This window comes from Camelina sativa, chromosome 11 (assembly GCF_030686135.1).
Source record: "Camelina sativa cultivar CO46 ecotype springtype chromosome 11, ASM3068613v1".
In the NCBI taxonomy this organism is placed as follows: domain Eukaryota; kingdom Viridiplantae; phylum Streptophyta; class Magnoliopsida; order Brassicales; family Brassicaceae; genus Camelina; species Camelina sativa.
The window spans coordinates 3,820,612-3,847,344 of NC_141890.1; the positions used below are offsets into that span (position 1 = coordinate 3,820,612).

At 35.5% G+C, this 26,733-nt stretch overlaps 3 protein-coding genes, 1 long non-coding RNA gene and 1 pseudogene across 7 annotated transcripts; 2 read left to right on the forward strand and 3 right to left on the reverse strand.

Moving 5' to 3' along the window:
• Positions 1 to 3: 3 nt before the first annotated feature.
• On the reverse strand, positions 4 to 2,299 carry LOC104721539 (serine/threonine-protein kinase Aurora-1). The gene is made up of 9 exons (XM_010439547.3): positions 2,083 to 2,299; positions 1,649 to 1,762; positions 1,396 to 1,542; positions 1,215 to 1,310; positions 1,027 to 1,122; positions 825 to 921; positions 614 to 731; positions 451 to 523; positions 4 to 356 (listed from the first exon to the last, which is right to left on the reverse strand). The coding sequence occupies exons 1-9, from the start codon at positions 2,125 to 2,127 to the stop codon at positions 255 to 257; spliced, it is 888 nt and encodes a 295-aa protein (XP_010437849.1). The 5' UTR covers positions 2,128 to 2,299; the 3' UTR covers positions 4 to 254.
• Positions 2,300 to 2,821: 522 nt separating this feature from the next.
• LOC104721540 (calcineurin-binding protein 1) lies at positions 2,822 to 13,189 on the forward strand. 3 transcript variants are annotated; one of them, XR_015571760.1, is made up of 19 exons: positions 2,822 to 3,152; positions 3,262 to 3,336; positions 3,441 to 3,560; positions 3,654 to 3,694; positions 3,796 to 4,007; positions 4,274 to 6,054; positions 6,444 to 6,659; positions 6,863 to 7,426; positions 7,858 to 8,073; positions 8,461 to 8,671; positions 8,881 to 9,036; positions 9,804 to 9,961; positions 10,050 to 10,242; positions 10,398 to 10,789; positions 10,940 to 11,120; positions 11,273 to 11,496; positions 11,581 to 12,244; positions 12,453 to 12,507; positions 12,832 to 13,189. XR_015571760.1 is itself a non-coding variant. In XM_087473795.1 (19 exons), exons 1-19 carry the CDS (start codon positions 3,150 to 3,152, stop codon positions 13,002 to 13,004), a joined length of 5,652 nt encoding a protein of 1,883 aa, XP_087329921.1. In that variant the 5' UTR covers positions 2,822 to 3,149; the 3' UTR covers positions 13,005 to 13,189. The 3 variants fall into 3 exon arrangements, 2 of the variants coding, with proteins under 2 accessions (XP_087329921.1, XP_087329922.1); XM_087473795.1 differs by having other exon boundaries at positions 7,858 to 8,090; XM_087473796.1 differs by having other exon boundaries at positions 2,886 to 3,152; positions 7,858 to 8,090; positions 8,461 to 8,675; positions 8,885 to 9,036.
• Positions 13,190 to 13,194: 5 nt separating this feature from the next.
• Positions 13,195 to 16,110, reverse strand: LOC104721542 (carotenoid cleavage dioxygenase 8, chloroplastic). Its single transcript, XM_010439549.3, has 6 exons — positions 15,640 to 16,110; positions 14,485 to 15,252; positions 14,142 to 14,332; positions 13,862 to 14,051; positions 13,599 to 13,701; positions 13,195 to 13,523 (listed from the first exon to the last, which is right to left on the reverse strand). The coding sequence occupies exons 1-6, from the start codon at positions 15,952 to 15,954 to the stop codon at positions 13,378 to 13,380; spliced, it is 1,713 nt and encodes a 570-aa protein (XP_010437851.1). The 5' UTR covers positions 15,955 to 16,110; the 3' UTR covers positions 13,195 to 13,377.
• On the forward strand, positions 15,682 to 16,651 carry LOC104721541 (uncharacterized). The gene is made up of 2 exons (XR_757038.2): positions 15,682 to 15,822; positions 16,340 to 16,651. It is a non-coding gene; the product is annotated as an uncharacterized LOC104721541 (long non-coding RNA).
• Positions 16,652 to 23,492: 6,841 nt separating this feature from the next.
• Positions 23,493 to 24,764, reverse strand: LOC104721543 (ethylene-responsive transcription factor ERF043 pseudogene; annotated as a pseudogene). Its single transcript, XR_015571761.1, has one exon. The product of XR_015571761.1 is annotated as an ethylene-responsive transcription factor ERF043 pseudogene (transcript).
• Positions 24,765 to 26,733: the final 1,969 nt, after the last annotated feature.

The following is a 26,733-nucleotide window of genomic DNA, read 5'->3' on the forward strand; positions in this document are numbered from 1 at the left end:
AGATTAGACAAGTAAGAAAACACTTTGTAGAGTTTTCCTGCTCCTGTTAATGACATAGAACATACTACATAATACAGAATTACAGATACTTGAGATTTTTCTTGGGATACACATTATTCGAAACATGAATGAGCAAACAAAAAAAAAAAAAAAAGAAGATTGATACACCTACACAACGGTAGTTCTTGTCTTTCTAGATAACAGTTTGGCTCGAGATTGCCAAGAACAGTTGGAACTGAAAGCGTTTTGTTTCTTTAGCCTCTGTAGATACCAGAAGGATCAGCGTTTTGCACAATCCACGGATGCTCCAGAAGCTTGTGCAATGGCAGACGTTGCGGAGACTCCTTGACAAGCATCTACATTATACAATCGAGAAATATGTGAGATTTCAAATTCAATAACTACTACTTCCACCAAAGTGTATGTGTCAGGTTGAAGGTATAGCAAAACCTGGCTAATTAGATCCTTTGCAGATCCAGAGACAATTGGTTTGGGAGGGAAGTTGAGATCCACTTGCACAATCCTGTTATAGAGTATATGTATCATCAGACAAACCCACAAGAAACAGACTAGTAATTGTAGATTTCATAAGCAGCTATTTTGTTTTTTGAACCTTTTGTATGTGTCTGAGTGCCTGTTGGCTTCGAAAGGAGGCACACCATAAAGAAACTCGTAACAGAGAATCCCAAGGCTCCAGATATCTACACTAGCATCATGTTCTACGTTTTCGACTGTAAGAAAACCAAAAGATCACTGTTAATAAAAAGAATTTAGATCATCACACGAGAACTAACATTCATTCATTTCAAGTGTTCCAAGATTACCCATCTCAGGAGGAAGGTAATCTAGCGTGCCACACATTGTCCTTCTGCGGTTAAATGTGTGTACTGACCAACCAAAGTCTGCAATCTTGAGCTCACCCTGATAGTTAAAGAATCCATGAATGTTAATAATACTAGCTGAGTTTCACAACCAAATGGATAGGTGTTACTTACTACAAGGAAAAAAAGGTAAAGCTTATATCACCTGAGCACCAGTTAACAAATTTTCAGGTTTAATATCTCTGTGTATCACATGCTTGCCATGACAATATATGAGAGCTCTCGCCAATGACGCAACATACTGACACAATGAACACATAAGAATATCAGTTTTTCAACAACAAATTAGTTTGAGAGGTACAAAAAAAAGAAAAGGTAGAAGGAAGAACTAACAGTTGCAGCACGTCTCTCGCTAAAGAATTTACATCTCTGTAATTCTTTATAGAGCTCACCCCTAGCAGCATATTCAAGTATCAAATAAACTCGTTTCTGCAACAATTGAAGAAGTAAAGATTAAAAAACCAAGTTTGTATCTTTGAATAGAAAAAGGAGAAAACAAAACAATGTGACATACTTGATCATAGAAGTAACCGTAGAGCCTGAGTATATTTGGGTGGCGAAGATGAGACTGAATCTCGACTTCTCTTCTGAGCTGATGTTCAACTTGAGATTGTTGAAGCTGGCTCTTGAAAAGAACCTTAAGAGCCACAATGTGATTGCTCTGTTTCATAATATATATAAAAGCATATATTATATATACATCAGAAAGAACATAAAAACCACAAGATTATAATAGATTGTTTGTTTTGTTGTTTATATATACTGACCCGTTTTTCTCTGGCGAGATAGACGTGACCGAACTTGCCTCGACCAAGAGGCTTACCAATATCAAAATCGCCTAAAGTCCATCTCTTTTGTGAAGCAGCAGCATCTGAAGCCTCCTGATTAACAAATTGAATCAGAAAAAACCAATTTTCAGATAATTGAAATCGAATCCCTAAAAACGAATCTGCTTTGGATTAGGCCAAGAAACTGTAATTTAGTCAAGAAATTCACAGAATTTTCAAAACCCTAATCGTGTAGCAACAGAGAAAAAGAATTCGCTAAATTATCAAACCTAAAACCCAAAGACGAAATCGAATGAAACAGGAACAAAGGTTTTGATTGAGAAACCCCCAAAAAAAGGAGGATTAGATTTCAAAATCCCTAAAAAAAAACACTTTAACGAAGGAAGCATCAGGTAATGGAATCGTGAAAGTACCTTCTCTTGCTGTTGTTGTTGTTGTGTCTCCGAAGGGATCGCCATTGGAAGAAGAGATCAACCCCGAGAGAGAGAGAGAGAGAGAGAGGCCAAAAAAATCAGAGACAGTTTTCAAAGTTCAATTGTTCAAAGAGAAAGATCCAAATCCAATTGTAAAAAAATAAGGTGGAGCGGGCGGGGGGGGGGGGCTTTAACTTAATTAATAAACTAAAGAGACAGTTTTTCAAATACTATAAAAATAGGGAAAAGGAAGAAAAAACTCAAAAAGCAATAACGGTCGATTTTTTTTGGTATTTGCCACTTGCTACTTTTGCCAGGGTGTCTCTGTGGACCGGACCAAATCATAAATTAAATTTTACCTTAACCGTATATACTTTACTTTGTTTGGAATCAAACACATACGGTAAGAATATAAAGATTTACAATTGTAATAAAGAAATAAAAATATTTATGATATGCACTTTGCTCACAATTAATATAAATAACGTGTTTTTTTTTTTGGGGGCGGGGGGGGGTAAAAGCTGGTCTCCAGCCCAATTAGTATCTTTTGAGTCTTACAAAATTAAATCACTTAAAATACATATGTAGTTTTAAATTAATGGATAGGTCCAACAAAGTTCATTGCATATTGAAATAGAAATAGGCCCATTAAAAAGTAGCGGCCTAAGAAAGACAGTTGGAAGTTTTGTGATGAGATTAACCTAATCAGTTAAAAGATGGATGTTTACTAAAATCATCTATCCTAAATCTGATCGTCGGTATGTTTGTGTTAAAAGAAACTTGGGGGATAGAACCAAAAAAATAGCGTTAATTTTGATATATGATTTTATTTTTGCAAAATTTCCATTTTTGTTTTTTTTGGGTCATCCAAAAAATTTCCATTATCGGGAAGAAAAAGAAAAAAACGAATTTGAATGGGATATACATTAGAGAGACACAACACCAAGAATGGGATATACATTAGAATCTAAAACCCTAATTCATAATGTTTTTGATAAACCCTAGAAGAAGATAGACGAATTTGAATCACGGTGTACCTCTGCAGCTTCGACTATCAATCAATCAAGATGGTAATTGATATAACTTCGCGCAAGTTTCAATTTTGATCCTTTTAATTAATTTAGGGTTTGGTTTTTGATCTCTTCCTCCTACGTTTTTTGTTTTTTGTTTTTCGTTCAGTTTTCGATTGCAGCAATCAATGATACGGAATCCAAAGAGAAGTGGGAACCTTTAGCTCCTAGCAAAGAAGCTCAGGTAATTCTCTTTTTGTATTGTTGAAAAATCTGAAGCGAGATCTGCTCATTGTTTGAAATCGAAATTGAACTGTTTTTTTTTTATTATTGATCTGCCCTCTTCAGGAGTTTCATCTGTCACAAACTTATCATGATGGTCTTCTCAAGCTGCAAGCTAAAGACTACAATAAGGCTCGGGAGCTTCTTGAATCTATCCTTAAGGATCCTATAATAGCTAACTCCAAAGTAAATAAAACTTGGTTCTGTTTTATTCTAATGCTTTCTCTGAATCATCACCTGTTTTTTTTTTTTACAAGACATTGAGTCATTTCTTTTCAGGTGGAGACTATTGCAAACGATAATCATCTCCATCATCTCAGGTCAGGCTCCAATGTTTTAATTCATCTGGTTCTAGTAATTGATGTTATGTTTTGTTTCTTAGTACTGTGGTCGCCGATACATAATTTCTTTTGTTTTGCAGATTTTTGGCTCTGAAGAACCTTGCCACTGTATTTCTTGAGCTAGGTTCTAGTCATTACGAGAACGCTTTATACTGTCATCTTCAAGCTATAGACATAGATGCAAAAGATTCTGTTCTGTGGAACCATCTTGGAACCCTATCATGTTCTATGGGACTACTGAGTATATCACGATGGGCATTTGAACAAGGACTTCTCTGCAGCCCTAATAACTGTACGTTCTGTTTTTCATCTTCTGTCTTCTCCCTATGTATAATACACATGGAATTCCTAGTTTGTCATGGTTTGAATAGAGAAATATCTACTACTCGTTTATATTTTACTGGTATGTTTCTACATGACTTATAGCTTTTGCAATAGATGTTGAATCTGTGATTGCTCGCTGTTCGTGGGTTCACGTTGGTCATATGTGGTATTAACTGTTGCATATATGCTTCCCTCTTTCCCTAACCCCTAAAAATTGAATTGGCTTTTGTGCAGGGAACTGCATGGAGAAACTTCTGGAAGTTCTCATTGCCATAGGTGATGAAGTTTCCTGTCTTTCAGTTGCAAATCTGATTTTAAGGCATTGGCCATCACATTCTCGTGCTTTGCATGTTAAACATTGTATTGAGGAAACAGATTCAGCCCCTTTTGCGCCCAAGGGTATAGATAAACTTGAACCTCACCACGTTCGGCTCAAATTTCTTGGCAAGAGAAAGGTGTCTGACATGAATCAGGACTTGAATGCTGCCTCCAAAAAGTTGAAAAAAAATGTGCAAGTTAAACTTACTGAAGCTTCATGGGTGGCACTGATAAATATTCTTATTGGGATAGTGCAGCCTTCGCGTGAAACTGTGGGCATATCCGCTGATATACCATTAACCATTGAATTAGCTCTTAGCACAGAGGCTGTAATGCAATGTCTGGAAAAGAAGGATAATTGTGTGGATTCTGATTCAAGTATTGTGTCTGTTAAGGATTGCAACTTTGAAAGAGAAAGTGGTGGTGCTGTAAAAGAAAAAGAACCTGTGTTTTCTGAAGAACACCCCCAAGAGAGGCGGAGTACTCGTCTTGAACGGCTTCGGAACCAGAAACCTGAGAAGGAAGAGTTAGAATGTGATAATAGCAAGGATCCTAGCAGTGACATCCTTCAATATCTTGAGAAGTTTGTCATTGAAAGGGGATTCAACAGAGTATCTACTGGTTCTTTCTGCCTTGAGGAATATGATCCAATTTCTGAACACGCCGTCGTTTCTAATTTTGTGAAGGAAAATTCAGAAAATTATGGTGCGTATCATATGGGCCACTTGCTTCTTGAATATATTCCTAGTAAATGTGAACATCTATTGACTCGTGATGCTGGCTTAAAAGTTTTGGAGCTAGAAAAGCTCACAAGACACTGGGGCCGAGATCGGAAACCTGAATGCAGTCTTTTTCTCGCCGAGCTGTACTTTGACCTTGACTCTAAACGATCAGATAGTCCTGATGGCCCATCATGCATGGTAGAAGTAACATATCATCTCTCAAAGATAATTGAATCTGTTTCCCTTGATTATGCTATCGACTCTACGCCTATTTCTTGGGAAAAAAGTTTTTCTGACTCCTTTAAGAGTTTTCAAGGTGATGAGACTGCTAAGGAGGTGTTAGATTATAATAAAAGATCTTTCTGGGTTCGATATTTCTGGTTGAGTGCACGGTTATCAATTTTGGAGGACAAAAAAGCTAAAGCACTTGAAGAATTTTTCAAGTGTGTGTCATTGTTGGACAAGGAAGGTATTGGAGAAGCTCCTGTCTTAATTCAGCTGCCTCACTGCAGAAGAACTCCAGAGCTGAACGTCGACAGAATCATTCATGAAATAAATCTGCTTAAGATTGATTTGTTGTTGGAAAATACTATACCTGAGATGATGGAGAAAGAAGTTTATTCGGAGTGTGTAAATTTACTTTCACCTCTTTTATTTTCAAATAAAGACATCTTGCCTGCATACGCTTTGAAAATGGAAGAAGGGATCTCCTCTGTTGAGTTATCAGCACTTGACGTTTTAATAAAAGCATGCCAGATGAGTAAGCCTATAGATGTTGAGGTTTATATGAATTGTCATAGAAGAAAGTTGCAAGTTCTCCTGGAATCAAGTGGTACGGGAGGATCTGTTGTGACAACTAAAACCTTGTATAAAGATTCAAGTGAGAGTTGGGATCACTTGGTGGCGGAGGAAGTCAAGGCAATTCTTCTCTGTATCTCTCAAGTGAAGAACTTCCTTGACCAGTCAGGAAACACTGTAAGTCTGAAATTTGTTTTTGATTTATACGGTATGGTTTTCAAAAGTCCTGAAGAGCTAATAATTTTCGTTTGCTTTGGATATGTGATTTCTATCATGCTGGTACAAGCTAACAAGCGTATGAGATAAAATATACAGATGGTCATTGAGTTTGTTTGAATCATTTAACTGCGTCATCTGCTTGTTCCTTGCTTGATATGCTAACTCATATTATGAAAATCTTCAGGCTCTTGTACTACAGACTACTGAAAGAGCATAAAGTTTTAAATAAATTTTCATGTGTAAATACTAGGCAGAAAATGTACAAGAGATCAATATTGTAACAAATTTATTGTCCTAAGAAAACAAAAAATGTGGCCGCGTGTATTGATGTGTTGTTTTATGTGCAGAATGGCATGGTTGCCCCAAGAGATTGTGTAGCTGGTATACAAGCTTTGCTTTTGACAGTCATGTCATATATCGTGAGGCATTTTCTTTCTAAGAGATATTCAGATTCTCAAAATGCTGATGGGATTGAAGAAGAGAAGAAGTCTTGCTTTCTCGATGCAGCTATTGGATTCTGTAAACTTCAACACCTTGATTCTACCATATCTACTAAACATCAAGTAAGACATGGTTTACTACCGTTTTTTGTTTTCTTTCATTTTTTGGTGATATGTGATGAATCAAGCTCTCAGTTTGACATAGTTAGGCGTGTCTGTTTGGTGAGACAAATTAATAATGTTATCTTACAATTATCAGCCATGATGATAAAAGCTGCTTTGGTCTGCTGCTTTGTAACAATGGACTCTCTCAATTTTCTTGTTAGGTTGAGTTGATCATAGGTCTCCATAATTTGCTTGCTGAATATGGGCTTTGCTGTGCTGGTATAAATTGTGCGGGGGAGGAAGGAGCTTTTCTTAGATTTGCGATTAAGCATTTATTGGCTGTGGACATGAAAGTCAAATCCAGTATTAACTCCCCAGATGGTCTTGATATGGCATTGCCTGACAAATTCTGCAGAAATGAAATAAAATCATTTCTCGCAGAGGTGCATGTTGAGAAAAACGGAAACAGTAAAATCGATTCCAAGAATGATGGTTGTGAAGGACAAGTGGATAAAAGGGAAAAAGAACAGTCAGAAGAAGAAAGCAAACCGATTCCGGAACACACTGAAGAAGTTGCTGAAGAAGAAAAAGATGAACTTGAGTTGTCGATCAACAACGCTTTAGATCAATGTTTTTTTTGCCTGTATGGTCTGAATCTTAGAGTTGATGGTTCCTACGAAGATGAGCTTGCTGTGCACAAAAACACTAGCCGGGGAGACTATCAGACAAAGGAACAATGTGTTGATGTCTTCCAGTACATACTACCCTATGCCAAGGCTTCATCTGTGAGTGATCTTTCCTTAACTTTTGTAGGTGCATTTTCATGCGTGTGATAAGTGCGTGCCAAAGTTTATTTTCTTGTACTTGGTGCTAATTTTTTCTGTTAGTAGATGAAATCATATTGCAATCTACCAAAACATCTATTTACTTCTGTAGCTAGGCTCACATGTCAACTGGTGTTTACCAAATAATGTATATAGATTTAAGCATGCATGGCACACACAAATTATAAGGTGTTGCAAGTTGTGTTCAGTACATGAGTTGTACCAATAGTAACTCATGCAGCTTATACTTGCAAAATATTTAGTTTTTGACAAATAAGTTATAAGAATGCATCCACATGATAATACAGAATGTGTTGCTAGCAGTATTCAATACACGTACTGTGTTTTTAAGATAGACTCTGGTAATCTTATAACTGTCCTTCCTGTTTCAGAGAACTGCTCTAATTAAACTCCGAAGAGTCTTGAGAGCAATAAAAAAGCATTTTTCACGACCACCAGATGATCTCCTAGTTGGCAATGTGATAGATAAATTTTTAGATGACCCTGATTTATGTGAAGACAAACTCTCAGACGAGGCTGGTTCTGAAGGATTCCTCGAAACCATAATTAAATGTCTAATTCCCAGCAGAACTCTCAGTGAGTACAAGGTATCACTGCTTCACAGGTATAACCAAGCATATTTTTGTTATGAATTCCTCTTGCCAAAAATCACATCCATAGTCTGAAATCGTTTTAGCTGATTTTTTGCATAATCAATAATAATACTGTTGAACAGAGGTAACCATGCAGGATGATCTGAATGTTTATGTATATTCTCTACCCTAAATATCTCTATGAATTTCACATGTCTGATTTTTGTGACAAGCAGACAATGATGAATAAGAATAAGTTTCCTAGAATTTTGTTCTTGTTCTCGTTGGAAAATGATGAACCACGAAAGAGAATTTCTGCCACTGCCCAAAAACAATTATTTGATTTTTAGATATATATGTAATGTTGGAATACGTAAGAATGTTGTATTAACTTGCTTGCAGTTCCGACCCATATTTGGACGTCTACCGCAACTTGTATTATTTCCTAGCTCAGTCTGAGGAAGTTAGTGCTAGTGATAAGTGGCCCGGCTTTGTTCTCACGAAGGAAGGAGAAGAGTTTGTACAGCAAAATGCAAATCTATTCAAATATGATCTGCTTTACAATCCTCTGCGCTTTGAGAGTTGGGAAAAACTTGGCAATATATACGACGAGGCAAGTTCTTTCAGTCATTCTTGTTGTTACTGTCATTATATGTCAACTTCTAGAATGTTTCGAATTTATACCTTTAAATTGGTAACCTTTAAATAGGTAAGGAGTAATGAAAAGGATTTACAGAAGGTGGCTTTGTGTCTTTCGGTAATGGGTCTTTATTCATGTTTTGATAATTAATTGCATATCCCATTTGGTTTCACTAAAATCAGGAAGTAGATTTGTTGCTAAATGATGGGAGTAAGCACATAAACGTTGTTGGATGGCGGAAGAATTCCGCTCTTTCACAAAGAGTTGAGACAAGCAGAAGAAGAAGCAGACGTTGCCTGCTTATGAGTTTGGCATTGGCAAGGTCACCAGATCAACAGGTTATATTTGCCACCTTCATCCATGCTTTATTATACTAACCAGATGACAGAAAATAGATGTTGCTGTTTAGTTTTTTTGGTCAAACCGATTTTTTAATTCAAACCTTAGAAGGTAGCTGTTACAACTGAAAATAGATGTTGCTGTCTCGTATGTCCCCAATTACCATGCTTATAGGTAGTGCCACTTAAGGGAATATGATATCGACTTGAAAATCAACATTAAATATAAATTGAAAGGGAAAACACTTAATTGACGATTAGTTTGATGATATTACTAATAGGAGAGAATGATAATGTGATTCTCCATTTTTCAGCTGTGGTTAGAACTAGTTGACCATAGATGTAAAGATTAGGTTGAAAGAGGTCATGAGCAAGCTTTTAGCCATACACAAGCTAGAGACGCTTTTGAACCTATCGGAGCCTACCTATTCTTTCCCCTAAATATTTTTACTCATATTTATAATGTTATTATGGCTAACTTGAACTACCTACCAGATTTCTGGTGGAAGCTTTTAGTAAGTTTTAGTAAAATGTGAATTTTCGTTAAACCAAAAGAAATCTTACTTTCTATAGAGAGAATAAGTTATAAGCTTGATGATATAATTTTGAGGATACAACATTGAGTAAAACGTGCAGGAATAACCAAATACATCTTGTATTTTCATGGAGAATTGGGTTTTTGGAGAGTTGTCAGTTTTATTCATGTAGTATATTAGAACTACCTGTTGATGTGTTGATGATGTTTATGTATTGATCCTCTATCGTAGTCCGAGATACATGAGCTTTTGGCGCTGGTATACTATGACAACCTTCAGAGTGTTGTGCCGTCTTATGATCAGCGGTCTGTGCTAACCTCCAAGGATGCGACGTGGACTAGATTTTGTGAGAACTCAATGAAGCATTTCAACAAAGCTTTTGCACATCGGTATAGTTTACTTGTTATTAAAACTGTGTTCACTTTGGTCGATTGCTTAAGAGGCTGAGAATTCTTTTTATTAACCCATCCTGTACAGACAAGACTGGTCTCATGCATTCTACATGGGAAAACTCAGTGAGAAGCTTGGGCAGTCGTATGAAATTGCTTTATCCTATTATGAGCAAGCCATGAAATTGAATCCGTCAGCCGTTGATCCTGTGTATAGAATGCATGCTTCTCGTCTGAAGCTGCTAAATGCGTGTGGGAAACAGAACTTAGAAGCCTTAAAGGTTTGTAATTGACGCTCTATATTTTCAACTTGTAACTACAGCATCGCTGTTTCCACAGAAAAGTTATGTGTAACTTCAGTCTCAGTTGAAGAAGTCCACTATTAGTTCACTTTTTTTCTTTTGAGGTCCTTAATAGTTTCCTGTCAACCTTTCAGGTCCTCGCCTTGTATTGCTTTGATGAATCTATAAAGGATACTGCTATGACAATCATTGGTACAACGACTTTTGGATCCTCCCGTACACTAGAAGAAGGTCGAGATGGAAACATGGAAGCAAGTTATGCTAAAACTGGAGAAGGATCAATTCAGATGGAAGGGGTATGGCATATGCTTTACAACGACAGCCTTTCTGCACTGGGAATATGTGTAGAAGGAGATCTTAAACACTTTCATAAGGCGAGATACATGCTTGCCCAAGGGCTGTATAGAAGGGGTGGGAACAGTGATCTGCAAAGAGCAAAAGAAGAACTCTCTTTTTGTTTCAAATCATCCAGGTCAAGTTTTACGATCAATATGTGGGAGATTGATGGCATGGTTAAAAAGGGAAGGTGCAGATACATTCTTACCTTGCCCTTAAATTTTTGACTTAATCTTTGCTCTATAAGAGGCTGTGTAACACTGATGATTAGAATCAGCTTCTGAGAAACAATATGATAAAATGGATGTCTAACTGTTTATGATTATGGGAATCTATTTAGGCGGAAAACTCCAGGTTTGGCTGGTAACAAGAAGGCTCTTGAAGTTAATCTGCCAGAAAGCTCACGGAAATTCATTACTTGCATCCGTAAATACTTACTGTTCTATTTGAGACTATTGGAGGAAACTGGAGATGTCAACATACTAGAACGAGCATTTAATTCTCTTCGGTCAGATAAGAGGGTAAGGACGTGATCATTTTTATAAAAGACTTTGCTAGTAGTACCTTTAGTACCCCTTTTTAACACATGGCATGAAATTTGATCATCATCAGGTATTCAGGTTATCATAAGCTTAATATTGTTTGCTAAATGCTCTACAAATTTTGAATGCAGTTCTCTCTATGCATTGAAGACCTTGTACCAGTTGCAATAGGAAGATATGTAAATGCTCTGGTTTCCTCGATGAGTAGGGTTGAGTCTGCAGAAGCAAAAATCAACCCTGATAGTAACTTAGAGAAAATATTTTCCCTCTTTATTGAACAGGGAAGCATATGGCCAGACATATGCAATTTTCCTGAAACAAGAGGTCCAGAAACCTCAGAAAACAGCTTATACAGGTAACCAATTTTGCATGAGGCATAAATATATCCCTGCTTGGGCATTGGATTTTTGCTATCTGATATTGATTTTCCCTTTTGCAGATATTTACATCAATACATCGTATCTCTTGAACTAGACAACAAGGTTGAGACCTTGGAAACCATAAATGAAAAGATTCGAAAGCGTTTCAAGAATCCAAAGTTGTCTAATAGTTTTTCGGCTAAAGTTGGAAGACATGCTTCTCTTGCTTGGTGCCGAGCTCTGATAATAAGCTTGGCATTGATTACCCCCTTGCAGCAAGTATCCTCAGCGGAATGTCAAGCAACAACTCCACCATTTGGTATACTGGAAAACAAACGGGTGCTTTGTGTTGATCTTCAGTCAGAATTCTGGAGTTCTTCATTCGAGGATCCCTCAGAATCCCAAATGCTTGAGGCAAAATGGCGCCCTGTTGTGTCCAAAATCAAGAATGTACTGATGACCAATAAAGTTGTGGAGGAGAATCTGGAGATCGCTAACTCCCTACTTAAAAGTTGCTACAATTTCTTCCGAGAAACTGCTTCAGTGACACTCCCTTCTGATATCAACCTCTATTTCGCGCTGCCTCAACTATCAACAGCTGGAGACCTTCTTCCATGCAGTGAAGGAGTTGAAGTCATTGATGTAAGCATCCCAAGGAAGCTTCTTTTGTGGGCATACACGCTTTTTCATGGATATTGCGGTAGCATCTCTCAGGTCGTGAAATATATGGAAGAAAATACCAAGGTATCCAGTCTGCTCATTATTTTAGTCTTTAGTCTTCTTCTTTTTTTGATATTGAAGTCTTTAGTCTTTTAACTTGCAAAACCTACTCACCTAGGTCACGGTTTCAAGACTACAACAGTCATATTCTTTTGCATACTTGTTTTTTTAGACTTTTTGCTAGATATTGAAGTTTGGTAAGAGTCATTTATTTAGAAACTGTTTGTGACAGCCAAAAATGAAGAGAGGAGCTTCAACTTCATCAGTGGTTCCTTCGGTTCAATCAGGTTAGTTACTCGACATGTTTCGTAATGTAAATCCAATTTGAACCACGAAAACCTTGATAGAAAATTCTTGTGATTCACTGGCTTCCACTGTATAATGCTCTCAAGAGATAGGGCCATGTTCCTGCATGATAAACACTCCTTAGATCGCTCTAAGCATTGGGATTCGTTTATATAGCTACAATAGATTTAATTTATATTTTTTTGTCCTGCGGTTTCTTGTTGTTGATTGTCGAAGAGGGAGAATGCTTTCACTTCATCTCTTACCCCAAAGATCTTAAAATAAATCATCCCCATGAAACTGAAGTCATATTTGTTAATGGATAGGTGGAAACAATGAATTGGACGCTGCTCCTAAGCCTGTGCAGGTGATAGTACCCGACACTGCTCCTAAGCCTGTGCAGGTGATAGTACCCGACACTGCTCCTAAGCCTGTGCAGGTGATAGTACCCGATTCGTTGGGTGGGGATAGTTCTGTCTCTACACCTGCACCATTGTAACAGAGCTTTTCTAATTTCTTCTTTTCATATTGTTGTAACATGTTTTCAGCTAAGGGGAAAAAAGGAAAATAGAGATAGAGTAAATTGTCATATAGCGTTTCTCAATTGGGTGTATATTAATGTATTGTAGGATGATGTAATTGAATTGAATAGCAAGAATGGTCAATCTATTGCAATTTTGACAACTGTATCCACCACAATCCGTTCCTTTTATTTTGGGGTTTGTACATTACAGATATATGAAACAAAAAGCATATACAAGTGGCAACAATTTACAAAACCTGCAACATGTATTTAATTATACAGATGTGTATGAATAAATATTACATATGTTGTGTTTTGTATAATGAAGATCTCTTTGTTGAGATTGTAATCAATGTTTGGGGATCCAACAACCATGTAAACCATAAGGAAGACCATAAGGAAACGTGGCTCTTGCTATTTCTTCAAAGGAGCTTCCATCAAGCAAGATTGCAAAGCTTCCTCCATTTTCTTCACTTACTATCGATATTACCACTCCTTCAGAAACCGGAAAAAAATATTATGACGACTCATATGGAAGAAATCCTGATGAAATCTCAGTTTTAAACTAACCATCATCCTCATGGATTGCACCGGGTCGAGGCACAAAGAATGGTTCAGATGGTATCATTCCGTGTTCATGCCAGTTCTTCACTTTTTTCTCCACAATATCAACCTGTCTCATAGAATAAATTATAATAACAACATTAACTTTTTACTATATACAATTAATATGTATTCATTCAAGGTAAAGGACCTTTTCAAGTTAGGATTCACAAATTTTGGTATGTACGTAATTAACCGAAGGATAAATAAACTTTGTGTGTACAACTTACCTTAGAGAGAGCATTGGGGAAATTACAAGGTCGTTGAGCACCGCATGCGTAAACGTAACGATATTTTTGACCCAAATGCAAAGGATTAATGCTGCACATATCCATCGCTCTCCCATGCTTCTCTGCCTCCACGGCGGTCTCTAGTTTCCCGTATTTGCTCCCGTCCAACGGTATCCTGAATCTCCCGATCCTAACATAAGATTTACATTATATGTATGTAATCAAGATTGAAAAATATTATGTAGGTTAAGTAATTATAAACCCTTAAATATAATATTACCTAGCATCGGGTAAAACGTCCTGACCATGGGAGGAACGTAAGGTATGGAGACGGAGCATATCGAGTATCCGAGTATCTGCGTTATGTTCGCAACAATCTGCAATGATGACGGTAGCACCATTCTCATCTTCATCTTCGTACGCGTTTATGAAGTGAAACGTAACGTACGCTGGAACCTCCACACTCGCCACCTTAACCATATATAATAAACGTTTATGTTTTACGTAACACATATAAATTCAACTTTTCCATAATATATGATCTAATCTACTATCTATAAAGACTATAACCAATAAAATCCCTTAAAACAAATGAATAAAATGAGGCCATTAGTGACTCTTACGACTTCTCCGGTGAGTTTGGACATGACATGAAGGAAAGCTCCGTCTTGGGGACACCACTCGAACTTGTAAAGTGGCGTCGGCTCAGCCCTAAGAAGATTCTTCACCGAGTACCTCAGGGGCATTTCCGGTACCACAACATAATTCTCCGTCACCGCAAACGAATGGACCCACCCGGGTCCCCACGACCCGCTCCGACACTTGACCCGTCCCACAACTTCCCTTCTATTCGAACCGGCCTCCATCCTCACGACCCGATAACCCGGTTTAACCAAATCCGGTATCAACGTCCACATCTCCGTCTCCGTCACGATCGGATGCGCTGATTGGATCATATGATCGGACAACCCATCGTCGTATTCGAATTTACCGATCGTTTCTAGCGTCTCATGGTCGACCAGAATCGATCCTTTCTGAGTCTCCGTGAGACACATGACCCGCCCGTCACCGAGTCGGATCACCCCGGTGTTGGCGTTATCCGTCAAAGACTCACCGGAGAAGAGCCTCAAGATTTCTCCGATTCCGGAGAAAGGGTTCTTGAAGTTGTTTCTGATCGCCGGTTTCGGAGTCTCGGAGAACTCACGGTAACAAAGCCGATTGTGTTTCTTGGCGGCTTTGTAGGCGTCGGATTCAAGTAGACGGTGTCCGGCGAATACACGACCGCCGTCGAATTGGAGCTTGACGAGTGTGGAGTAGCCGTCGAAGAGGTGACGGAAATCGTGGTCGCCAATGTTCCATAGACCGGGACCGTTTCTTAGGTACGTACCATTCTGCATGTCATCTTTAACTCATTAATTTTACTGTCCCATTTTTTTACATCTCATGTTGTAAAATATATATATAGAAGATAACCTAGACTAGAGTAATTATATTATATGTGGAAATTAGCAAAAAAAAATTAATCCGAATCTTTCTTCTATAAACCGAACATGGCGTAATGATCTCTTAGACTTTTAGCTAGTAATAAAATCATGTATAAGAAAAAAAAGTTTGCGTAGAAAATAGAAAGTTGTATTGTTCGGTATTGTATATTACATATGCATGTGCCAGTGTGAGTGTGTTTTGTGTGCACGATACATATTTTATGAAATTCCACGAATATAAGCTAAAACTATATATACTCCCAGCAAATATAGAAAAATGGTAAGAAGACAAACCAGCCAAGTGGGTATCTTTCCTTGGACTGTAAGCTCACCCTCCCACTTCTCTTGTTGTACACTTGTCCACGCAACATGACATCGTCTCTCGCCTTCCACCTTCTCTATCTCCGGTACCGGAGGCGGCATCGGTGAATTTATTACGGCTCTGGCTACACCGGAGATCCTCCGAGCAAATAACCGGTGAGAGACTTGGGATTTTGTTTTTATTTGTTGATCGTTGATGGAATTGTCGGAATAAAGAGTAGTGAGTCTAGTTGACGACAAAACATGATGATGACTCATCATTGCTTTGGTTGTGATCAAAGAAGCCATCTTGGCAGAGATTTTATTTAAATATTTGTAGTGAATTTTAGTGTACTAAAAAGAGGGCACAATATGAATTCAAGAAAGGAAATGAATTTCTAGTGAATGTTTGGTGCAACACACATATGATGTATTTATAGGGTCTCGCTAAAGGCCTCTTATTACAAATAATGGATAGATGCTTATTCAAGTTGATATTATATATTAATTACTGATGGGGTTTGTAGGATATATATTACTTTAATAATATATGATACAATATTTTGGGTCATGTTCGTTTTGGAATTAGTGGTGGCATAGTGACCAATAACATCTTGTTTGCTTAAATTGTAGTGTTAGAATCTCATGATTAATTGATATATGAACTATTCAACTATTTCTCGTATGCCTACAGATTTCAGGGACGATAGAGACATTCAAATCAGTCTGACGAGAGGCATCCCCAAAACGTTCGGCTAATTTACACGTACAATATACGTTCTCTTAAAATTGGTAGTGTGAGTGTCATCGAAATCATTTTATGTGTGAGTACTAGAGCACTATCAAAATTAAATAAACGTGTAAGTAAGAATTTCTATTTTGTCAACGCGCAAATATGAATATATATGATTGATTTATATGGATGTATTTTATATTTGACTATTCTGTCCGTCCGATGCATTGGTTAATGTAATTTTAAGGTTAATCATAAGTTATATTGTACGTTTACACTGTTTATATGGGCCATGCAAAGTGGGTGTATATTTAAACATTTTGGGAAATCGTATGATTATTTCCTGAATTAACGCATAAATTAGATAATAATCAACAAAACAAGGAAAGAAATAGTACTGTATTAACACCTTAAAATGATTTATAAAAAAATCTATTTTATCTCTAAAACTGTTGGTTGTTTTAGTTTACTTTTATTTCTCGTATTTCAAATAATTTGGCCGATGGTTTTGTTCGAAGTGTTGGAATATATATATGTTAAACCTCGCTATGTTTTTGGAACGAGAGAGACCGATATGAATAGTGTGACTGACAGGGAATGCTTCGAAATGAACATAATACGCCGCTGAAAACACGATCGTCGATCAATATATAGTGTAAGGGGAAAAAAAACCAGCATAGACCACTTCGTGTAAAGAGTTTGATTCAAGTGGGTTTCTTATATATAATATGGTCAGACACCTTTTTCGGAAGAAACAAATAATTAGGCTGACAGAGAAACCACATTATTTGACTTTTCTTGTATTTTTGTGTGAGATTTAGAAGTTCAAACAAAAGAATCACCTTTAATTCAGCTATTTGAAGGATCGATGTGACGGTTATTCTAACCGTCTTTTGGTACACGCAACGTTTACATATACAAACGTAAATACGATAATCGAATATAATGATTTTATGAAACATGTCATTTATCAAAACATGTCATATATAGCAGTCTGCATGTACATATGTTTGTATAACAATATGAAATGTCTTAGACTTTCATCAGTATGTCGGAATATTAATCTAAAGAATATATACACTTTTGTTTGACATAAAAAAAAACATTAAGTTATCTTGGTTGCTATATATTTCTACTTTTCTATTGCTGGTTTGGGTACATGGCCTTCTATTATTTTACCTAGTCCATATACCCAATTGGGAAAATGGAAAGAAGTTCAAAATAGAATATGAAGATAATCCAATTTCATATCATATTAATTTACCATATTAGAATTTTAAATTATATAGTACAAAGTCCATGACCACTAATAAGAGATTCCTTTTATATAAAATAAATAAATTAAAACTGCGATTTAATTGGGTCCATATGTTTGCCACATTTGTTTGTTTCATCTGTTATGTGTCTCTAGTCTTGAGAATCATCACTTCTTTTAATCATTATCGGTTATTTCCCTTCTTCGTTAAAATGCTAGTGAATTCCATTTCTTGTATTAAGTTTCTAGGTGAAAACATGTTCATATGATATATGTCAACTCAGCACATTAAGCAGTTTTAGTATTAACTTTAATACTTTAATAATATTGAATTGAAGATACTTCTAATTTTATATGTACTCATTTTGTCACAATTTTTTTTTTTTTTAACATTTAAATACATATACATATTTTTTATTTGCAGTTCGCATATATCATGTGAGAGCGAAAGATACAAACTAAACAGTAATATTTGATTAACTAATCGGGCACAGACAATACTTAATTCTCGTGGTTCTAGTTATTAAATTAACATTGGGCGTCACTCTTAGTGGGATTTTTTGATACAATGTTAATCGGATTAATCCAGCACATAGATTGACAGATATTTCATTGTCAAGTTTTAATGTTTGCATTGCTGATGCAATGTGATAGAACCTACCCATGAGTCATGTCACTATATTATCGAATGTATTTAGTCATCTACGAAGATATTATAACAAAGAATTGGGAAATGCATCTTCTCTTTAATTTTAGTGGGAAATCTCTGGATTTTTAAATTCAGCTCTTAAATATATTTTTTCTCTTTTGGTCCAATGCTACCTTTAATGATTGAAAATCTAGAAAACATCTGAAAAAGAAAAAATTTCCATGAGCCACTAAACCCTAAAAATGCCATCACCAAAGCGTCACGGTGCATGAGATGAGTTGCATTTTAGAACTCGTTAATTGTATATATGTATTCAACGCCCTTATTTTAATTGCTTAATGTCTCTTCATGCCCCCAATTGATTCCTACAAAGTATCAAAATCAAACAACATTTTTTTATTGATTTTGCTCACTTGTGGCGGACAAAATCAGGGTTTCCCCACAAAGAAAGCTTCATATATAATTATTTTTATATAGTTATTATTTCCCTCTTCATAAAGTAAATTATATTAATGTATATTGTGGGGATTGGGGAAACGTTGTCATTAGTTTAAATTTCGCGATTTAACCCATAAACATCAGCATATCGATTTAACCCATAAACATCAGCATATCGATTTAACCCATAAACATCAGCATATCAGTGTCATAAGATTAATTAAGAGCTAACTTATAATCCAACGTTATTAATAAAAACAATAACTGTCAAAGTTTCAAAAATAAGTAGTGTTTTGACGCGGGGGGGGGGGGGGGGGGGGGATATTAATAGTGTTTGTATATCTTGTTTGACAAAAATAAAGTGTTTGTTTTATTCTTGAAATATATGTGTGTATATTTTATAATCCGAACCAACAGAATTTACGTGTTGTGTGGTCCATAAAGCTCAAAGATCAAGCTAAAAGAAGATTGATAGAGAAATCAAAACATCAAAAGATACAGCTCTATAAACGTCGGGAAAATATTCATGACAATTAAGGTCGAGGATTAAAAAGTCTAAATAGCAATTCCGTTTATGAAATCCTGAAATATCTTTTCTAATTTGTTGTACAAGGCTTTTTTTTTGTCGTCATTTGTTGTACAGAGTTAAACACACTCATTCCCACATATTAGTATTGTTCAACAAATAACAAAGATGCCTTTATTAGTGGGCAATTTTGTTTTTTATATTAGTTTTTTTTACGCATTTTTTTATATTAGTTTTAACAAATTTGTCGGTACGTGAAACTATAACAGTAAAAGGTAAAAAAGACAGCACTAACTTTATCAGCTAGGGTTTCCATTTTGTTTATTTTATGGGATAATACTATAACAATCATACATGAAAAAACAGGTTTATTCTAAATACTAAACTTTTTAAAAATATATATATATTTTTAAACTTGGTGTTAGGTGAAGGGAATGTCGTAGGAAGTTGCATCTTTGCTGGAAGTTCTTTAATTATCACTCGTAAGACTCCAATAAATGGTTCAACATGGTGCGTCTTAGCCCTTAGGGATATTTGTTCAAGATAATATCTAAATTGATTATTTGTATATGTTGTTTCATTGGTCAACTCTCGATTAGCATAATTGTTCTCCATAGGAAAGAACTCCATCATCAAAAGAAAATCCGTTGCAAAAACCTAACAACTCTAGCTACCTAAACAAAATCTTTAGTCTTCAAAACTCGAAAAACAGAGTCAACCAATATATACGTTTGTCCACTACTACTACTACTACTACAAAAAAAAAAAAAAAAAAAAAAAAAAAAAAAAAAAAAGAAGAAGAAGAAGAAGAAGAAGAAGAAGAAGAAGAAGAAGAAGAAGAAGAAGAAGAAAGGATTCAGGATCCAGGTTTAAACAAGTAAAACTAATGCATAACTTACCCGACAAATTTCACAAAAAAGGAATTTAAAAACTTAATTTCCATATATGTACCTGGTTTAGGTGAAGGATATATAATATAGTATTTTAGACTAGGGATCGGGTTAGCTGGTCTTTATTTTTCAGATATTTTTATTTCTTTTTATCTTTTTGGGCAAAACCTTGATTTAGTATGTATAAGATAATTCTTGTTGCTGGAAACTTACAATCAAATTAAGATAACGGATGAGAAAGTCATTTCACCAAACCATAGATGCGTGAATCGTGATGGAGCATGTTATGACTTATGAACTAAATGAATGGATTAACATTATCTTCTTTTTTTTAAATGAATAAAGTGATTAGAATTGCAGTCATGTTACGAATTGCCAAAATTCCACTTAAGAGGTAAACCAAAAAGGAAAGGTAGATGCCCAAGCCCATCATCAGTGACAAACTTGTACACTGGACGCTTGAGCAGTTGGTCTTTTATTAAAAAACAGAGCCCACCGAAGCAGAGAACGCATTGTCTTCTCCAATTTATTAATTCCTTTTCTCTTTAATTCTTCTATTCCTCTTACAGCGATACTGTTGTCGAGAGAAAAAGAGAGGTCTGAGAACGGTTGTTATCTCCAACTTGCATAGTGGATGATGCGTCCAATTAAAATGTATTCACACGCAAGTAAGGAACTCGTAAATAAAAATATTAGGCTTGAGTTGAACCATAATCTTGATGGTTTAGGTTTAAAACTCTAAAAACCTCCATAACAAGAGAGGTTTCTCTTTGTTCCCCGATCAGTTGTTTTTTCTCGAGCAATTCCGCGTAAGTCCAAACTCGTTGTTGGTCCACTTGGTTCAAGGATGTATATATATATGAGCTATAGGACGAGAGCGTAATGGTCAAGATACAGGCAAGCCTATCGACCTCAACATCGTTTATGTAAGAAGACAGAAACAAAATCGTCAGGAATAAATTATCTTCATAGACTAATTCGAACACCAAATTAAATCTACTAATTCTCTTCTGTCATGTGGATGTGGTTCACTTTTCACGACATCAACTAGACAAGTAACTACTCCATTGTTTAAGCTAAACAATTTCTCTCTTTTTTTTCGTTCTTTCAAATCTCTACTAAATTTACACACACAAAAAAAATGTGAATAACGTTGTCCACTTTATAAACCCTTTATGAAAAAGGTTACTATATTTATTCACCTAATGTTTGTTGATTAAATTTATTTTTTAATAAGGTGTTTATAACGTTGACAACATTATTTACTGAACAAAAAAAAATTAAAATTGTGGACTAATGGGGTTACTATATTGCAATTTGAAAATATTAAACGTATACAGGAGTGCAACTAGGACTAGGAGAGATTCTAGTCGAAGGAAGATCGCGATTCATTTGCTTTAAAAGACATTTTTTTACTATATATACCATAGATGTGGATCATTTCAACTTAACAACAAAAAAATGGATTATTTTGCACTCTTCTAATACTGCGGGAGTCTGGGACACTAGTCATTTTGAGATGTAACATCTTGTAAATAAGAATTCACCAAGCTGTATAATACCATATAAACAAGCCAAAATAACAATAATAATAACACCGACAAAACAGTTGAAATATGGCAAAACTCACTAAATACACGTGGAGCCACTCTTGTTAGGATTTCGCTATCAATGAATAAGAACATAAAGTAAATGGGATTTTACTTAAAAAGTGTTGCTGGAAAGCAAAATGCAATAATTCATGCGAAGGGATTTTATGGGTCGATGGTAACCCAATACGAAAACCCACTTGTAAATTATATGGATTCTAAATTTAAATATAACGTGTGTGCTCCACTCCAGCACTTGATTCACAACTTGTGAATTGTGATAAAGACTTGTAACTTTGTAAGTAAGCTCTTCTTCTTTTCACCTTTCACATATACTCAGTCCATTTGTCAATAGACAAGACGTGCATGTATACAAGGGACCGTTTTGATTTTTTGGACGGTGCATGATACTTAAGTTTCTGTACATTACAAGAGAATGGTCTATTACAAATGACAGATTCTCTATAGTGTCATATTAATCTGACCATGACTCATATTCCAAATTGACTTGTTAAATCCTCTGGTAAACATGTATTAGAGTGCTTATTTTAAAATTTAGGAAGAAAAGGACTGCCCTTTACCGCCGGGGTTTTCAAGGAGATAATCTCTTCAGTTGCACCAAGTAACAAATGTAGTTGGGATCCAACATATTTTGTATATGAATCCGTCAATATCTTACAGGCACACTTAAAAATGGTAAACCTACTTAGACGGTGGGTTTTATAAGGTCCTATCTTGATCAGTACTATCATCGGCCAATGATTCGTCCTTGCTTCTTTTTTGAAGGACAAAATAAAATTGAGATGCAGTTGGGAACACGACAATGAGACTAGAGAGAGTGATGATATAACTGGACCAATTAAATTTGACTTCACTTCTGTCCATATCTTCTTTTTCTTTTTGTTTTACAAACTGAATAGTAACTTTTTATTTCCCATGGAGACAAATTGAAAGCAGACTTTATTGGCTTCCACACAAAAATAATAAATACACGTGGACGTTACCCTTCACAATTTCATGGGGGAAAAAAACTCTCTGAAACGTCTGTTTCCTTTATAGATATTTAGATTCACTGTCAGTTTACAGTATTATATAATCTCTGCAAAGTAAACCATAAGAAACCAATTTATTAATCAAATAGCTCTCTAATTAAAACATTTTAGAGATCATAGGCATGTTGTATTAAAGAATAAAACTAGGACTAGGAGATTGACAATTATTACACACTACTGATTAACTACGTTATATTTATAGATAATTTGTAAAAATAATGCATATGGCCAAAAAAAAAAAGTTACATAAAAATTGTTGGAAATCGATTGTAGACTAGTTTAATATATGGTCATAAAACCTGTCACAAATTTGTAAAGCAAAAAAAACAATGTCATGCTTACAAAATTTGTCTCAAACCCGTCAAATTGTTGATGAGAATTACATTATCTACGGTTTGACTTTTCTTTTACTTAATACTATTAAATTGTGTTACTTGGTAGTATTTAACTAAGCTCATAGTACTAAAGTAGTTATTTTTTTTTGTGTGGAAGCCTTTAGATAATGTGAAAATTTGAACTGCAACGAAGAAATGGGGTATGTCAAACATCGAAATAAATGTTGTCCAAGCTTTGAGACCATATGTCTATTTTTCATTTTTCAAACAATCCACACAGAGTAAGTACTCTTGAATTCAGATTGTGACTCATCGTGGACATTAATACAAACCAGACAACATGTTTTGGTGTAAATTGAGAATCTAACCATCTTGCAAAATTGAAAACTAGATGGTTACTGTCACATTATTTCCGGCTAAACCCATAACAAAATATACACACTTACATTCCCATAACCGGATTACGAGTACGAAGAGAAGAAGAAGAACATCAAAAAAAAAGTTATCTAATTCCACAAACATCATCATCATCATCTTAATTAAAGAGATATCTCACGCAACGCAAAAACACAGAGACTCCCATCAAAAACTAAACAAACCCCCACAAAAAAAAAAAAAACCAGAGAACATATTACTTTTTCAGGGAAAGTGTTTCCAAGATTCGAAAACTGATGAGTTCAACGAAGAAGAAGAAGAAGCATTGTTGTTACACGTAAAGTCATCTGTATCCGTACCGCTTAACCAAAGAGGCATGTACACTAACTCTTCCAACGAGTCAAAAACCACGAACTCGTTTGACTCGTTTAAACTCGTGGTGCCTAGACTCGGTAACTCAACGATCTCGTCAAGGTCGTCCGAGACTGCACTCTCCTCAATGCTCGTCACAGAGAACGACACCGTTTCGCTGCTCACACTACTACTACTACTCTCCGACCTCTTATTCGACGTCGTTTCCCCAGTACCCGACCTTTTGTTAGTCTCGGAACGAAGCGGCGTCGTATCGAAGTCCATGAAAGCGGCTTTGGTCGCCGCAGCTCTGACGTCACGAGGGCTGAGCGAAACGGGTCGGGGCAAAAAATCAGAGAGCTCAGGGAAATTGAGAATGGCTGAGGTTCCTTTGATGCTCATAGCCGCGACGTCGTGAGCGCGCATAGCCATCTCCGCCGTCGGAAAAGTCCCGAGCCAGATTCTCGATTTCTTCCTCGGCTCACGAATCTCCGATACCCATTTTCCCCAGCTCCTCATACGGACTCCACGATACACCGGCTGCTTACTACTCTCCTTCTTCTCCTTGTCGGAAAACGAATCCGCCATTGCTAATCTCAAAGGTTGAACCTTTTTTTTTTTTTGTTTTTTTGTTATGCCGTCCAAGTGTTCGACAAAATGTCAAAGAGACTGATTTCTTCTTTTTTTTTTTTTGCTATTTTAGTGCGAATTTGTATTTAGATTTGGGTTTTGTAAAAAGAAAGAAATTTTAAGGCAAAAAAGAGTGAGACATTTTATTTTTGGGGGTGGAATAAGAGTTTTTTATAAAAAGATACTTCTTGTTTCTATCATTCCTATTTTATTTGGTGAAAAAAAAAATTCGACTTCTAGATTTTGGAATGTTTCCGAAACTCTCTCTCTCTCAAATGATCTTAAAAATCAAATGAAGAAATATTAAGTTTTAACTTACAATTTATATATAAGGGCATACTCTAGTCGTCGTATACGTGGTGGAATGAAGAGGGACCATAGGTTACCTACGAGGTTGGTGTTGTATAAAATTGTAATTTACGATTTTTTTTTTATTATTTAAAAAAGTATCTTTTCTTTTCATTATAACGCGAAAGACGATATAAGTTTTTTTAAATCTTTTGCTTTTTTGTGATGTGACGATTTATACTAGTTCGTATATATATATATATATATATATATATTTTTTTTTTTTCTTTGCATTAAATTTGTTTTTTTTTTTCTTATTTACTTATTCAGAAGGACTCTCTGATCATCTTTATTAAAGTTGTAAGATGCAGCAGGACTGGAAGGAACCTACGGTATAGTACGTAGTCGTTTACCAGTTGTGTTGGATTTTATTGAACTCATTAGTAGAAAGAATTTGCTTTTAATATTTTCGTTATTACTCTTAAAATAATGTACTGTTTTACAAGAAACATAATAAAAAAAAAATTTTGGTCAAGTCGGCAACCCACGGACTAGGATGTACTAACTTCTAGCTATATTATCAAGTACGTACTTTATAAGAAGCATTAAATCGTGCCTTCTTGAACCGCTCAATTCGTTCCAAAAACCTTTAAATAACGGAGACCCTTTTAATTTAAACTTCATTAACATTACCATAAGACCTACAGTAATCATAAATATGATAACACGAACAATCTAAAGTCACATAGTGTAAGTTAGATTAGAAAACCGTACTCCTGGAGTATATTTTTATCATAAATTTCTTTTTACATGACAATAAAACGAAAAATATTATATTAAATCGGGATATTACATTGCAAGCCACTTACCTCCAAGAACAAAAGAAATGGTGATATATACATATCGCATCATGAGATCCTGGAGAGACTATGTCAATGACAATCAAACTAGACTAATGCGTCTAGTTTCCTTTGTAGTCTCATTTTTTAATGACTATGTAAACGCAAGTATAATATAAAATTTAGAGAATGATAGTATGAAAAGAATTACATACTTTGTGTCGGCTAGAGACGGATGATTCATACTATTTTAATTCTGTTAACTAAAATCACCCAAAGTGAGTGTTTTTGTCATGCAAAATATTTTACCATCATTGCAATGGATCTAATCAAAGATTATATATATTACTATCATTTATGAAGAAGTCGTTTTCTATATTTCCTTCGGTGGTAGGGTTCTAAAAAGCCTTCATATTAAAAAGTTGTCCCATTATTACATCATCAATAATGTCGACAATATTAACTAGTGATAACGCGGACTTTTCAAGTTTTTTTTGCTTTTATCGCCAACAAAATATTTGAATCCACTCCATCTATCTGTATTTGCAGGACTGTTTGTTTCTTTCAGAATGTAAGAAACTAATAAGATCGGATAAAGGCTGAAGCCGTATTTATCCATGAATATGCACTGTAGCTTATCAAATCAATTAAAAGCTCTGAACAAAGTTTTATGTACTATGAATCAATTAATATGCACGATAGCTTATACATCATGCACGTCGTGCATATCATATGGCTCTGAGGATTTCACTTAGTTCTTAAAGCTTCTTTTAGCCAATTAATACGGATCCAGTCAATCTTGTGTGTGTGTGCGTGCGTGTGATATACTAGTATATGTTACGAACTTACAGCCAAGGCATTTATTTGTATTTTTGTTTGATCCTTTTGTTATTTATTACTGAGTTTTTGTTTCTTTTTGCTACCAGATAACTTAGGTTTCAGAATCTTTGTAAAAAATCGTTTGTAGCTAAAGAATACTATAAAATCAAAGAACACTTTTATTTATTACAACAATGATAAGGTTAAAAATTCTGGATAACATGACTATGGTTAATAACTTAATATTTGACAACCTTTTTTTTTAAGCAAGAGTAACAAAAGTATGTTTTTAAAGAAAACAAAAAGCAAGAAACTTTGA